The 15,503-nt window shown below is 42.2% G+C and overlaps 1 protein-coding gene across 1 annotated transcript in view; it reads left to right on the top strand.

Moving 5' to 3' along the window:
- Nucleotides 1-15,503, top strand: part of ADAMTS12 (ADAM metallopeptidase with thrombospondin type 1 motif 12) — a 318,713-nt gene that overhangs the window by 215,362 nt on the left and 87,848 nt on the right. Inside the window, exons 13-15 of the mRNA XM_029058942.2 lie at nucleotides 964-1,097; nucleotides 11,666-11,786; nucleotides 14,307-14,551. Coding sequence (XP_028914775.1) covers nucleotides 964-1,097; nucleotides 11,666-11,786; nucleotides 14,307-14,551 — 500 coding nt within the window. The remainder of the gene's footprint in view (nucleotides 1-963; nucleotides 1,098-11,665; nucleotides 11,787-14,306; nucleotides 14,552-15,503) is intronic.

Below are 15,503 nucleotides of genomic sequence, written 5' to 3'. Positions count from 1 at the left end.
TACTTGTCTCACAAGTCCATATGCTTGGGCTGCCTCATTTGCCTAGAGATGGCTCATTGAATCCTGAATTTGTTAGCAGTGAGAGAATCACAGAGGCAGGACAAAGGAACTGAGACTGCAAGGGCGGATTCAGTGAAGTGGAAAGCCGAGACTGTTTTACAGATTATGTATTTGGTCTGTTTGTTGGGTTGTGAATGTATCATAGGTGTTGCTTCTCATTAATCAAGCAGAGGGGTAGCCCTTTGGGACCATGGAACTGGTGGGGAAAAGGAACAATTAATGGGAGGCTCTGGTGTTTCAGAAGGTCTAAACCAACATCAGCAACTCCTGAGTCAGTGACTGCCTCTCCGCCAACCTGAACCCCCAGCCCCAAAATGCCCATGGTGTGGGCCAGGGCAGCCAAGTGAGAAGTCAGGGCCCAGACCTGATCTCCTTCTCCCTTGGGAGTTAGGGACATTCCGAAATGAGCACTGGAATAAGAACAAGGATAAGCTTTATGTGATCCGGAGGAGATTTATTATTTGCCCATTTTTGCTTTATTTGGCCACAGGGAGTAATAGCATGAGGCCATTAACCTGAAGGAAAGATATACCCCTGTCTACCCCTGTCTATATGTGTTCTATGCCTAAGTATATAAACTGTCTCTGTAGGTATACATAAATCTAGAGCTCAGCATTTTCAGATTCCACTGAAAGAATCTGACAAGAGCAAGATTCCTAGCCAGAAATTTGGAGAAAACTCAGGCCATGAGATTTTTTTTTTCCCTCAATGTGGTTTGCAATGAGGGAAGTGAAGTCCAGCTGATTGGCATACAAACAAGATGATGTTTCACTCACAGACTTCCCATTCTAAGGTCCTTCGGAGGTGCCAGATGCCTTCTGCATTGTTAAGCAAGGGTTGCTTAAAACAAGTCACTGAACATCGAAAATGCCACACTGATAGTCTCTTTGTTTTTTATCCCAGAACGACCCTGCGAACTCTATTGCCGACCCATAGATGGCCAATTTTCTGAGAAAATGCTAGATGCTGTTGCTGATGGTACACCTTGCTTTGAAGGAAGCAACAACAGAAATATCTGTATTAATGGCATGTGTAAGGTATTGGGTATGTTTCCTTATCTACAATTTCACAGGATCAAAGTCATGCTTAGCCAAAGGAAGCAATAGTTTGACACACGCATTCTCATTGTATTTGTTTTAGGAGTTCATGGGATCTATTTTGTGTTTTATGAGAATTCTCAAGTGGGATCAAAATCATCCCACCATGGTTTATCCTAGCCACCCTGCATCAACTGCCATTCAGTTTTAATAGATTGGGTTGACAACATCTCACAGCATTTATCATCAAAACTACTGGAACCATGCTTACTATATGCCTAGCACTTTGCCTCCCAAGCAGTTACAAAGAACAGACCTAGCCAGAATACAATCATGAAGTGTCCCCCAAAAAGTGAATGTATAGTGAACAGCTGTTTCCTGGGGTGTGTTTTTCCACTGTGATCTGTTGCAAAACCTCTGAAAAAATTATAAAAAAATTTTTATGTGCTATAGTGATTATGATAAACTTTCCTATGCCATTATGTAAACATCACAACATGAACTTAATGAAGAGTTGTAGTACGACTAGGGATCTTTGCAGGAGGCCGTCAAAGTAAGAGTTTGTTCTGCCAGCTGTGGGAGTGGTTTTACAACTTTAGTGATGAATCTGTCCAATTAGTTATTTTTAAATGGTATTTTGTGTTAATGGCACTTCAGAAGCATCTATTGTGTGTCAGTGTACTAAGTGCTACAATAGATACAAGATAATTAGATTGGACACAGTCCATGTACCACGTGGGGCTCACAGTCATCATCCTTACTTTGCAGATGGGGTAACTGAGGCACAGAGAAATTAAGTGACTTGCCCAAGGTCACACAGCAGATGTGACTGATCTGGGATTAGAACCTAGGTCCTTCGACTCCCAAGCTTAGACTCTTTCCAGTAGGACCTGCTGCTTCTCTTAGTTTAATCACCAGTGACTTCTTGTTTTCATAAAGTAGCTGGTAGTAAGCTATTTCTGAACCCCTGTTCACACCTTTAAGTGCCTCTATCTATTAATATCAGTCATTTCTGTAAATTGTTCTTTAAAATTGATGCAGAATTTCTTAATCGCCAAATTTTAGCAGGTAGTGGAGAGACCACTACTGTTGCCGACTTGTTCATCCCAAGCGCTTAGTACAGTGCTCTGCACATAGTAAGCGCTCAATAAATACTATTGAATAAATACTATTGAACCACAACTTCTTCCTCTGTTTAGGCAAATTGCAATGGTGCTTTGTATTTTCAAGGTTTAATGAGGGCCTAATCGTACAACTGTTCCTCCAAATGAGATGCATCATCCATCTCTATATTAAAATAGTGGGTTCAGAGTGTGATGGACACTATAGGGGGTGATGACCAAGTATACTGGGGTAGGGGTGAGGATGAGGTAGCGGGTCATAGATTGTGGTTAGAAAGTGGTAAATCAGAGTTGATGAGGTTAGGGACAGCACAGCATTTTGAGATGACCCGATTTAGTGTTTGTCCACACTCATTTGTTGTTGAGGTGAAATTAAGCCGAGGTCAACAGGATTGAGAACTGAAAGGAAATGGATGGCAAGGAGGTCGAAGGGATCATCAAGATGGAGGTTGAAATCTCCTAGGATCCGAGTAGGAGAAGGGAAAGAGTGGGAAGGTGAGAAAGGCATCAAAATCTGTCAGGAAAACGACAAATAGTTGTGGTAGAAGGTTATAAAGATAGGTGATGTAGGACTCAGTGGAGACGAAAGAAAGAACAAGTGGGGGTTAGAGAATGGGAAGGAAACTGGGGCCCACTGTGGGCCAACTCCGTCCTCTTGTGAGATGGAAAGACTGAGAGAAGGTGAGGCTGTCCTTGAGACAGGGCAGTGGGGGAGATAGTGTTGTGAGGTGAGAGCTTATAATATGGCAATTAACCCTCTGGAGGATAAAAGTCCTTGTGTTATCGCAAAGAAACAATTAGAGAGTGTCTACTGATCCCCACTAAATCCAGAAAAATTACAATTTTTTAGAAGTTTTTCCTCTAACACTAGAAAATGATATGCAAAACCAATCTTTAACTTTCCAGTGGAGTTTAGGTTTAACTGCCCTGGATAATTGTCTTGGGACTTAACAATTTTTTTTCTCTTCTGATGCGACCAATTTCCCTATGGTATAAAATAGTCTTGGCAATGTACTTCAAGTCCCTTGGGAATTCACATAAACTCATAGAGTATGGGAAAATACTACATTAGTGATAAAAATAATGGTTATGGAAAAAATCTCTAAAGACAACCAGCCCTAATTATTCCACTAATTTGAAAGGTTTCCAATACGAAATTATTTCAGGCACCTGAAAAGAATTGGAATAAGTAGTATGTACTTTGGAAAGTTTTTCAGGGAATAAACTACTTTCTAAGAACAAATTGGGAACCCTTTGAAGGTACATTAACTTCAGTATCATTTCTCTCCCTTCAGTCCCTGTCAACTCTAAAACACAATTGAGTTTTTTTGAGCTCTTTAAGGCTTCATCATTAATAGCTAACCTTAACTGGACCTGTCTGCACATAGTACAAAGAACAGAAAGGCTAGAGCCTGCTCCTTCAAGATGCCATTCATATAAACTGCATCTTGCCTCGGGCTAGTTTATCAGAGTTTCATCTGCAAAATGTGTTTTTTGAAGTGTATCCAGTGGTAGCTACCCCAATAACTGGAATAGGAGAGTACAATTTTGTAGGGTTTTTGTATTTTAAAAAAATTAATGTTTGGGACTATTTTCAGATCTGAAAAGATCCAATTTGCTGCATTAATGGCATTTTTTAAAAAAGATTATGAACCCTCCAAGTGGGAGGGAGGGGTGTGTGTGTATTTGAATGACAGAGAGAGAGAGAGGGTTACAAGGTATTATCTTCAAGTATCAGAGGAAGTTTACAAAGTTTGAACAAAAAGAGTTGGTTCACCCCAAGGCCCCTCAATCAATCACATTTATTGTGTGCTTACTATGTACAGAGCACTGTACTAAATGCTTGGGAGCATATAATACAACAGAATTAGTGGGCACATTTCCTGCCCATAATGAGCTTATAGTCTAGAGGGGTAGACAGACATTAATACTGATAAATAATTTAAAGATATATACATAAATGCTGCAGGGTTGGTGATGGGGTAATATCAAATGATCACAGATTAAAGTGCATTGATGATGCAGAGGGGAGAGCGAGCTGGGGAAAAGCAGACATAACTGGGGAAGGCCTCTTAGAGGAGATGTCACCTTAGTAATACTTTCTCCCCAAGGGTCAGCTCTGCCTGTCTTCTCCCCCGCAGCAGCCCTGATGGCCACAGTCCCTCAAGACCACCCTCCTGTCTCCCATGCCTGTTCCCACCCATCCTGAGTGGCAAAGTAAGGAAGACAAAAGGATGGGGGTAATTGTCCTATCTCTTAGTCTAATCTAATATACAACAATGTGGTTTTCTTCTCACTGATAAAGTAACTTTTCTATGCAATAAGTATGCTTCAAGTAGACTATAATTCATGATCTTTAGAGACAAAAAGAAAAACAATTCCATCATTTTTAAAAATGCAATTATTTCAGATGGCAAACAAACATGCCAGCAGGTAAATAATCAGAATGCTTCACAGGAATAACTTTCCTTTCCTAAATCATTACTTCCCATCAGACAGATGATACTGAACTAGACCCTGAGGGACAGAGACTGTGTCTCATTCCTATCTGTATATTCTCTTCCAGCACTCAGAACAGTGTTCTGCATACAGTAAGCTTTTAAGAAAAACTATTCCTACTATTCTGACTACCTTTCCTTTGGAGTTCTGTGATGGAGGGGATATATAACAAGACAGATATCTGTGATGGATATTTCTATACCATAATACCATAATTATTATCCTTATTTTTATAAAAGGAAGCATGAAGTTGGAGAGAAGTTTGAATACTTAAAAACAAGATGTGGCTCAGACTTTGGAATGTAGCTACCCATGATGAAGTGAAAGCAGGATGAAAAGTTAAGCACCAAAGATTTATTATCATTAGCAGCATATATTGTGTCCCTTTGTGAAGAGCTATTCATTTATCAGTGCCCATTATGCTCAAAATAATAATAATACTAATAATAATGTTGTCATTTGTTAAGCGCTTACTATGGGCCAAGCAGTGTTCTAAGTGCTGGGGTAGATATGAGTTAATCAGGTTGTCCCATGTGGGGTTCACAGTCTTCATCCCCATTTGACAGATGAGGTAACTGAGGCTCAGAGAAATTAAGTGGCTTGCCCAAAGTCACACAGCAGACAAGTGGTGGAGCTGGGATTAGAACCCACAACCTCTGACTCCCAATCCCAGGCTCTTGCCACTAAGCCACGCTGCTTCTCTATGAAACTACTGTTCAGAGCACTTTTGATAATACTCTAATGAATTGATTTTCACCTCGGTCCTTCAGTATGCCATTCCTCACATGCACCTGCTTAGCAGATTGGAACGTACCCACTCCCCACCTTACAAGAAAGCCGACATGAAGAGGGAGAATTGACCTGTCCAGGGAATAGAGTGTATCGCTGTAAGGGTTGGGAATGATCCTCTGTCCCTGTGATTCTTGTCTTTTCAGACAAGTGATTCCTTGAGCCAACAAAACCAACAGAATTAGTGAGCTTAAAATCTAGAGGATGAGCTTACAGTTTGGAGGGCCACCAGCATTAACCTTCACTTGCCCTACCTCTGCACAGCCATGGACTTCCCAACCTGTCCCCACATTTCAAATGCACTGGAAGCACCAGCCAGGCTTTTTTTTTTTTGTTACTGTTGAATGGGAGAATCCATCATAGCATCAGCATGGGCCACTCCTGAGACATTACTGCCCTAAGGGGGAGTTGAGAAAAAAACAAACCCAAGAAAAGATTTGTAAAGCCAAGAATGAGTATATGTAATTGTGCATTTTAAAGGAATATCAACAAGTCCTAGGGAGAACTGGGTGTAGCGGGATCACTCTGAAAAACTTCTTGGGAGGAGATGGGTCGTTAGATTCTTGAAGTTGTTAAGGAAGATGGTTTGGAGAAGAGGAGTGGGAAAGGCATTTTAACTAGAGGGATGGCATGTGCAGCGGATGGAGGCAGGGCCACTGTATATGCAGGTGTAACGTTACTAGGGTTTGTCAGCCCTAAATCCGGGCCGTAGGAGAGCCAGGGAGCCACTTTCGGAGACCCTGGAGTCCAGTCAGCCTCTGCTGGGCCTTAAAACCCTTTCTCCATATCTCCCATTATTCTCATGCAGATTTGGGGGTCCTGCTCAAGGCTACCCAAGTCTTTCGAGGCTGGATGCAGGAAGCTCACGGACAAGGCACTCCTTGACACTCCACAGGCTCATCAGGTCTATGTGTCATCCCAGCTCCCTTAGGTTCTCTTCCAGCCCCTACCAAAGGCAAACACCAAGATCTAAGACTTCAACAATGTTTAATAGTTTCTTAACATTTTAACAGTGAAAACAAATTTTCAGGGGATGTTTTTATTGTCAAAATTACTTTTAAGGTGGATGGAGGGCTTTAGTAGGGAGGACACCCTATAGATTGTCAAATTTTCCAAATTAATACGTATGCACTGTTTATCCCTGAATCAGTGCTGTGTTTCTTAAAATGATCCTAATCATTAAAATTTCAGGGGTCACTTGCAGAAAAGTATTAGCAAAAAAAGCCCTCTGAGCCCCGTCAGTGTTCTGCCTGTGAGAAGGGACTGAGGCGGTTGGGGGTACGTGAGAAAAATGAGAATTATTCAGGCTATTTAGTGTTAATGTCATTTTTTTCTCTTTTTTTTCCCCTCTTTGGAGAATTCATTCACCCAGAAAACGTTCATTCCTTTGAACAAAAGTCAGGAAGAGAAGAAAAAAACTCACTTCAGAGAGTGTGTCACAGAAATAATTATCCTCTTATCTAAGAGCCTTGAATAACTAAAATGATTATGATCATCATTATTAGTGGATACAACATTTACTATGTGTCCAGTGCTGAACTGAGGTAAATAGAAGATAAATCAATTATTACATTGCCCATGACTCCCAAGGGCTCCCAGTCTAGGTGAAGGAAGACGAATGCACAGATGTTCTCAAAACATGTGTTTTTATTACATGACTTGGACATAACACAGTGGAAGAATTAGGGAATGTTCTAATCTGTTCTAGATATAAAAGAGAGAAGCAGCATGGCTCAGTGGAAAGAGCCTGGGCTTGGGAGTCAGAGGTCATAGGTTCGAATTCTGGCTCTGCCACTTGTCAGCTGTGTGACTGTGGGCAAGTCACTTAACTTCTCTGTGCCTGTTACCTCATCTGTGAAATGGGGATTAACTGTGAGCCTCACATGGGACAACCTGATTACCCTGTATCTACCCCAGCGCTTAGAACAGTGCTCTGCACATAGTAAGTGCTTAACAAATATCAACATTATTATTATTATTATAAAAAAATCTCCATGGTGGCACAAGCAGATCTGGGGTAAGAAGAAGAAGCAGTTCTGAAATGCAAATGGCATCGATCAGAATGTAATATGGCCACACTTCCCTACTTCTGCCTCAGCTTTACTGTACCCTAGAGTACTTTGTTTTTCTTTTTTGTGTTTTTGTGACTTTACAGTATGGGCATATCCCAGGTTACAACCTTCCCACTGATACATACAACTCAAATTTACAGTTACTCTGGTTTAGGACCTTACTTCAGGTTCATTAATTCAACAGTATTTATTGAGTGCTTACTATATGCAGAGCACTAAATTTAGCGCTTGGAATGTATAATTTAGGAACAGATAGAAACAATCCCTGCCCAGTAACGGGCTCACAGTCTAAACGGGGGAATAGCCACCCCCGTGCAATGTGCACAGATGCCTGCTGCCAAATAAAAAAAAAAGGGGAATTATTCCCTGCATCAGTTAAAAAATGAAAATTAATTTCTGAAAATGATTGAAGAACAAACTAATGGAGAGCAAACCTCAAAATGTGCAAAAGAAGTGTTCAGGAAACAAGCCTTTGGTTCAAAATAAACTAGTCAGATTCTTCACTAAAGTTGAAAAACCATTAAGGCATTCAGCAGAACAAGATTCACAGTTAAAGAACTCCTCATTTAGTTAATGGTGTGTATGACTGTGGTACTACAGCCCCCATAATTGTTAATGGGACTTTAGTGATTTTTCAAAATTTTTCTCAGAGATGGTGATGAGTGATAGTTAATGGGCACACAAACAGCTCTCCAGCCTTCAGTACTCTCTAGGTAAGGAGAGTGGGGATCAGGGAGGCCACTCACTACTCAGCCGGAGAAGCAGCGTGGCTCAGTGGAAAGATCACGGGCTTTGGAGTCAGGGCTCATGAGTTCGAATCCCAGCTCTGCCACTTGGCTGTGTGACTGTGGGCAAGTCACTTAACTTCTCTGTGCCTCAGTTCCCTCATCTGTAAAATGGGGATTAAGACTGTGAGCCCCACGTGGGACAACCTGATTCCCCTATGTCTACCCCAGCGCTTAGAACAGTGCTTGGCACATAGTAAGCGCTTAACAAATACCAACATTATTATTATTATTATTAGCTGGCTAACTGCTCCGTGCCTTTCAAATGAGTGGGTTAGGGAGGAAAGGATGGGGAAGTGTGTGGGGAAAAGTTCAACAGAAGGCAATTGAATGACTTTGGGGTGAGGCAGGATCAGAGTGAAAATCTGGGGAAAGGGCGGGAATGACACCGTTTGCTGTGTGATATAGTAACAGCATGCACCCCATTGATGGCCCTTCACAATCCATTATCCCCTGGACCCACAGGGGTGGGATTAATGCTGCCCTGACTCTGAGGTAACTAATCAATCAGTAGTATTTGAGTGCTTCCTGTATGCAAATACTGTACTAAGTGCTGGAGAGAGTATAGTAGATGAGAGTTGGTAGACATGTTTTCTGCCTCACAAGGAGTTTACCTCTAGAACCTAAAGTCTAAACCCCTTTTTTCTCCACCTCCTCTCCCTTTAGTGTCATCTATGCACTTGGATAAGCATCTTTTGAGCCCTGGATATTCATCCCACCCTCAGTCCCACAGCACTTATGCACAATTCCATAATTTATGTATAGACAGACCGTAAACTCCTTGTCGACAGGGAACATGTCTACCAATTCTGCTGCATTATACTCTCCCAAGGATATAGTACAGTACTCTGCACTCAATGACTGCTTAATAAATACCTGGGAGAGTACAAGAGAATAGGCTTGATCCCTGTCCTCCAGGAGCTTACATTCTAGCAGGGGAGACAGACATTAAAACAAATTATAAGTATGGAAAGCATCCGAGCATAAAGGATATGTACATATGTGCTGTGGAGATGGGAGGTGGAATGAGTAGTGGGTATGGACTCAAATGCATAGGTGTTGTATTAAGGAAAATGTTGGGGGGAGGTTGGTTGGGGATGGGAGATTAGTCAGGGAAAGCTTCCTGGAGGAGATGTAATTTAATTAGGTCTTTATAAATAGGGACAGTAATGGTCTGTCGTGAAAGTTGGGGGGAGTTCCAGTTGGGAGGGAGAAACTGAGCGAAGGATAGACAGTGAGAGAGATGAACGGATGAAGTGAGTAGGTTGATACTGGAGGAGAGCACTGTGTGGGCTGAGTTGTAGTAGGAGAGGAGAGGGATGTGGTGAAGTTGTGAGTGAAATTCCTTTAATCCTGGCTTGCTCAATCCATGTGAGAGAAAATGGTACAGCAGTCATTCTCCACAGGGCAAGCCAGAAGAGAAGTGAAATCAGAGTCTGAATGACTGAAAGAGTAGGTCTCGGGAAAACGGTGGGATATCTCCATAATATATGCTTCAAGTGAAACAGTTCTCTAGTTCCTATTAACTAAACATTTAAATCACATTCCCAAATAACTCAGTTACCAGATTCTCTCTTCTGAAATGAAGCACACACTCCCATCACCAGAATGGGCCCTCTAAAATGTTTCTATTAGTCCAATATGGTTCAAATGCCAGTAGGTGGATGGGTAATTACATTCATTCATGCACATAAATATAAAGTCTATAACTATCCTTTATAGAAGAAGAAGATGCCGTCTGACTACCTTAATTTTGATTGTTTTCTCAGCCTTCTCAGTAATGGCAGATGGTAGGAGCCCGTTGACTGAGAGCTGAACAAGAACCTTGTTAGGAGGCCATGTGTACGGTTCATTTTCCTTTGGGCTCAGATCACAGACGTTCCCATTAGCTGGATAACTGTCACCCTCGTGACTGCCACTAACCTTTGCACTCCCAGGGAAAATTTTATGTTCTTCCAATTTTTAATCTCTCCTCAACCTGGGAAGATATTTATAAATCACTTATTAATGAGGCGGGAGTCTTAGGCTGCAGACACACCTTTGGCCAGATGACATCAGGACAGAATGCAAAGTTCCAGGGAATATGCTGCAGAAAGGTCATCCTAATATATGAGGCTTAAACTTGACTTGTTCATAGAAGTTCTGAAAGCTTGACATTTTAGTTCCTCAGATTTATTGAAACTACTTTAGCCCTACTTTTGATTAAAAGATAAATTTCTTTCCTTTCCAATGCATATCAAGATTTGATCCAGCCATGCAAATTAGTAAATTCCAAAGCAAATCAGGTATGAGTTGCTAGTTAATTTGTATTGGCATATATTAAGATTTATTATGCAGCTTACTATGCTACTTTACCTACTGAGGTAAATATAAGAGAAGCAGAGTGGCTTAGTGGAAAGAGCACGGGCTTGGAAGTCAGAGGACATGGGTTCTAATCCCACCTCCGTCCCTTGTCTACTGTGTGACCTTGGGCAGGTCACTTAACTTCTCTGTGCCTCAGTTACCACATCAGTAAAATGGAGATTAAAAGTGTGAGTCCCACATGTATCTACCTCAGTACTTAGAACGGTGCTTGGCACATAATAAGTGCTTAACAAATGCCATTATTATTATTATTATTGTGATATAAAATAGTCATATCACATGCAGTCCCTCTCCCATAAGGGGCACCCATTCTAAAAGGTAGGGAGAGAAGATATCTTATTTTCATTCTGTGGCTCAATAATCAATCATACTTGAGAGCTTACTGTATGCAGAGCACTCAGCTTTGAGGTCCTAAAGCTCCACAGCTCCTATAGACTTTTTTTGTCATCGTCCTTGTCTTTCATATCTTTGTTTCACCCATCCTAATTTGTCAGTCTCCTTCTTCCTGCCCCACATTATTCTTAGGCATCAGAGACTATGTCTTTATCCATGTAGTTCTTTCCCAGTTCTTTTTTGCACACAGGTGTTTGAGAGAGTATTACTCTTTCCCTTTATACCTAAAAAATGTGAGCTTGCACCTCCAAATATTTGTACCCCTGTAAAAAGGGAGGTAATGGTAAACCACTTCCATATTTTTACCAAGAAAACTCTATGCATACACTACCAGAACAATTGCAGATGGAGGTGGGCTGTTCTGGGAGAGATGTGTCCATGATGTCGCTATGGGTCAGAGACGACTCGACAGTCAGAGACGACTCGACAGCATAAGACAAGACAAAAAAAATTAGTGGGGCTGAAACATAAATGCAGTGAAGTCAGTGGCTTTGAACAGTATCCGATGAACAATACACTGATCCTGAAATTCTCTTTTCTTTCAGATGGTTGGCTGTGATTATGAAATAGATTCCAATGCGACAGAAGATGGTTGTGGAGTCTGTTTGGGGGATGGTTCAGCCTGCCAGACTGTGAAGAGGATGTTCACCCAGAGTGAAGGATTTGGTAAAGTAAAATAAGTGGAGGACGAGGGTGATGTGGGGAAAATGTATTTGTGTGGTTTTTGCTAGAACCCGATCTTTAAACATCAAGATAAACACATTTACTTGGGCCAGCCGTGGGGGTGAATCCCAAGCCACAGAGAACTATGAATGCAAACCCCTGGACATGTAAAGATAAAAGAAGGGCAGAGAGTGACTGCTCCAGCTAGCAGCAGGGTGTAAACTGCCCAAAATGGGCACCTACTCGACCATGTCTAAACTGGTGCCGGCCCTTAGGATTCATTTGTTCATTCAGTCATATTTATTGAGTGCTTACTGTGTGTAAAGCACTCTACCAAGCGCTTGGGAGAGTACAGTGTAACAACAATCGGACACATTATAGCCCACAACAAGTTCACAGCCTAGAGGGGTTGCAATCAGTTGAGATTGCATTCTGTCACCTTTGCGCTTGAATTTGTACCATCTGTTCACTTCCCCTCTCAGCCCCACAGCACTTATCTGTATAGCCCTAATGTATTTTAGTGTCTGTCTCCCCCTCTAAACTGGAAGCTCCTTGTGGGCAGGGAACCCCTTTACCAACTCTGCCATATCATACTCTCCCAAGCACATAGTGCAGAGCCTGCAGGCAGTAAGCGTTCAATAAATATGATTGATTGATTGCATAGGATCCCGGGGACTGATTCAGCCACAGAAACTGCCTTCAGGACACCTCCCGAGTTCCCCTTGCTAGCCAACGTGAACATTTTGGGAAGAGGACAAGGACCAGCAGCTCTTGTACTCTCCTAAGCATCCAGTACAGAGCTCTGCATACAGAAGGAACTCAGTTACATCCTGCTGGAAAAAATCAATGAGAACTTCTAGTATTTAATGGCCTGTATTTGATGAAGTCATTGTTGGTACATTACTAGATAAGGTGGTGGTATGTCGAAAGCAAGTTCAGGGCATTCACTGCTGGTCAGCGGCACATACCAGAAAGAGAGTCTTATTAAGTAGGCACTGGAGCTGTAATGGTACAACTGAGGCTTCTAACTAGACCCTGTGATACTCCTTATGCTACTCCCCTCCTGACACTAGTAGCCCCACTGACAGCCCCAATCCGTGCACCTCATTCCCTGTACCATCACTAACAATCGTTAATAGCTTTCCTCTCTTCACACTACTGCCCTGTCATTTCTTCCCTGTGCTTCCCCAGAGTTGGGTGGGCATTCCTCTTGTTGGCCAGCAGCAGAGTTGTTGAGGATCCCAGAAGGTAGAGAGCTAAATGGCCCCACTCTGGAGATCCACAAGCCCCCAAATAGGCTGACTGTGGCATAAAGCATCTAGGAGATTGTAGATTCAATCGTACATCCAGTTATTTATTGGGATAGTCTACCTGTGAATATCCTTTGGTCTTCCCAAGTACAATATGGCATTCCTTGGTTTCGTACTTCCCAAGTACCTAGAAAGTGCTTTGCACCCAGAGGATGCTCATTAAGAGCTACTCCCACTTCTATTGCTGGTAATTCTACTATTACCATCAATTCTACGACTACTGACAGTATGATTACAGCACTTGTGCTTCATGCTGGATAGAATCGAGATAAGAGACTGGACACAGTCCCCGTCCCAGGCAATCTCATAGTCGAAGAAGCAGGGAGAGCAGGTGTTTTACCCCCAGGAAACCTGCGGCACAGAGAAGTCACATGACCTTCCTAAGATCTCCCAACAGGCCAGTGGCAAGGCTGAAATTAGAACCCGGATCGCCTCAGTCCCAGTCCATGCTTTTTTCAATAGGCCAATACTACTGCTGAACCACGGCTGGTCCAAGGTGTAAAGTAGAATGGTTCAAATGGAGCAGTGCACCTCTAAGAAGGTGGCCAGGACTATTTTCAGAGCCCATGTTCAGGAAACTGATGATGGTGTAGGGGATTTTAAAAAATTATTATTATTACTATTATTATCATTATGTGTTAAGCACTTACTATATATCGAGCATTGATCTAAGTGCCGGGGTAGATACAAGTTTTATCATGTTGGACACAGTCCCTGTCCTACATGGGGCTCACGGTATAAGTAGGAGGTTGTAGGATTTAATGCCTATTTTACAATTGAGGAACCTGAGGCACAGAGAAGTTAAGTGACTTGCCCTGGGTCATACCGCAAGCAAATGGCAAAGCCAGGATTAAGACCCAGGTTCTCCGACTCCCAGGCCCATGCCCTTTCCACTAGGCCATGCTGTTTCATGTTGACAAGAATTCAGTAATAATACCATTTAAATTTTTTTTTTTTTTACTTCAAACATATCTTTTCTCACTACTTTTCTGATTCGTCAGGTTGCAAGGAATCTCTCAGTTGAAGGTTTTTCTGAGGAAAGTCCTAATCTTGGCCATATGGGTAAAGTGTCCTGAAAATTCACTATGGCTACCCTTCTCCATCCTTTAGGGCTGAGGGACCAGAGACAGGGGTCTTCAGAGAGACCTCTGAGATGTAGGAAGCAGCCACTAAAAATGGGACCTCTCTTCATTCACCTGCTCTATCCCCCTAGGTTATGTGGACATTGGGCTGATTCCAAAAGGAGCCAGGGGCATCAAAGTTGAGGAAATTGAAGAAGCTGGAAACTTCCTGGCTGTAAGGAGCGAAGACCCAGAAAAGTATTACCTGAATGGGGGATTCATTATCCAGTGGAATGGAGACTATAAACTAGCTGGAACGGTGTTTCAGTATGACAGGAAAGGAGACCTGGAAAATCTGATTGCAGCAGGCCCCACCAATGAGTCAGTGTGGCTCCAGGTAATGTGGTGTGAAGAACCATTGCTAAAGCAGAATTTGGGTGGGAACTTCTGGGTCTCATCTGGAGGGTTATGGAGTGGGCTTGGGAGCTATTTTTTTTTTTAATTTTGAGTATTGGGCCAAGATGGCAGCAGGGATTTCGAAGGAGATGAGCCGGGGGAAGATTTGGTTTGCTAAGAGAAGCAGTGTGGCTGAGTGGAAAGAGCATGGGCTTGGGAGTCAGAGGTTGTGAGTTCTAATCTTGACTCTGCCGCTTGTCAGCTGTGTGACTTTGGGCAAGTCACTTAACTTCTCTGTGCTTCAGTTACCTCATCTGTAAAATGGGGATTAAGACTGTGAGTCCCACGTGGGACATGATCACTCTGTATCCTCCCCAGGGCTTAGAACAGTGCTTTGCACATAGTAAGTGCTTAACAAATGCCATCATTATTATTATTAACAGCCTGGAAAGCCACCAATTTGAGTCATTTCAAGATGACTCAAAGCTCTTCCCCACCATAGAGTTGACTTCTAGGGTTAACATTTACAGAATAGTCTGAGAAAGGAAAATCCAGCAGTTGCTTTTTTTTCTTTTTTAGCTATTGAACTCTGGAACTTGTTAGCTTTAGCTGTGCAAAAGAAAAACTCCTGACCCTTTAAGCTAGCTCATAGCAAAGACATGTATCATTTTGGTCTGATCATGTTGTCAGCTACGGGGACTAGGTCAGATTAAATGTATTCCCATCACCATCTACATGTAAAATAAACCCCAGTTCCTATTTCATTGCCACCTAGACAAAGGAAGCCCTTGTTAGCATGAGTATTGGGAAGATCCAGAGTTTCATTCTATCCCCCAGCTTTTGTTGCTCCAAATTTGTCTTCATTTTTGGCTCTTAGGGTAAAATACTATCATTCCTTCATTGAATAAGCTCCTTGTGGGCAGGGAACTTGTCTACCAATTCTGTTATATTGT

The sequence above is a fragment of the Ornithorhynchus anatinus genome, chromosome 3, assembly GCF_004115215.2.
Source record: "Ornithorhynchus anatinus isolate Pmale09 chromosome 3, mOrnAna1.pri.v4, whole genome shotgun sequence".
NCBI classification, from domain to species: domain Eukaryota; kingdom Metazoa; phylum Chordata; class Mammalia; order Monotremata; family Ornithorhynchidae; genus Ornithorhynchus; species Ornithorhynchus anatinus.
Note: the sequence above shows the minus strand (reverse complement) of the source record. Positions and strands in the feature narration are given on the sequence as shown.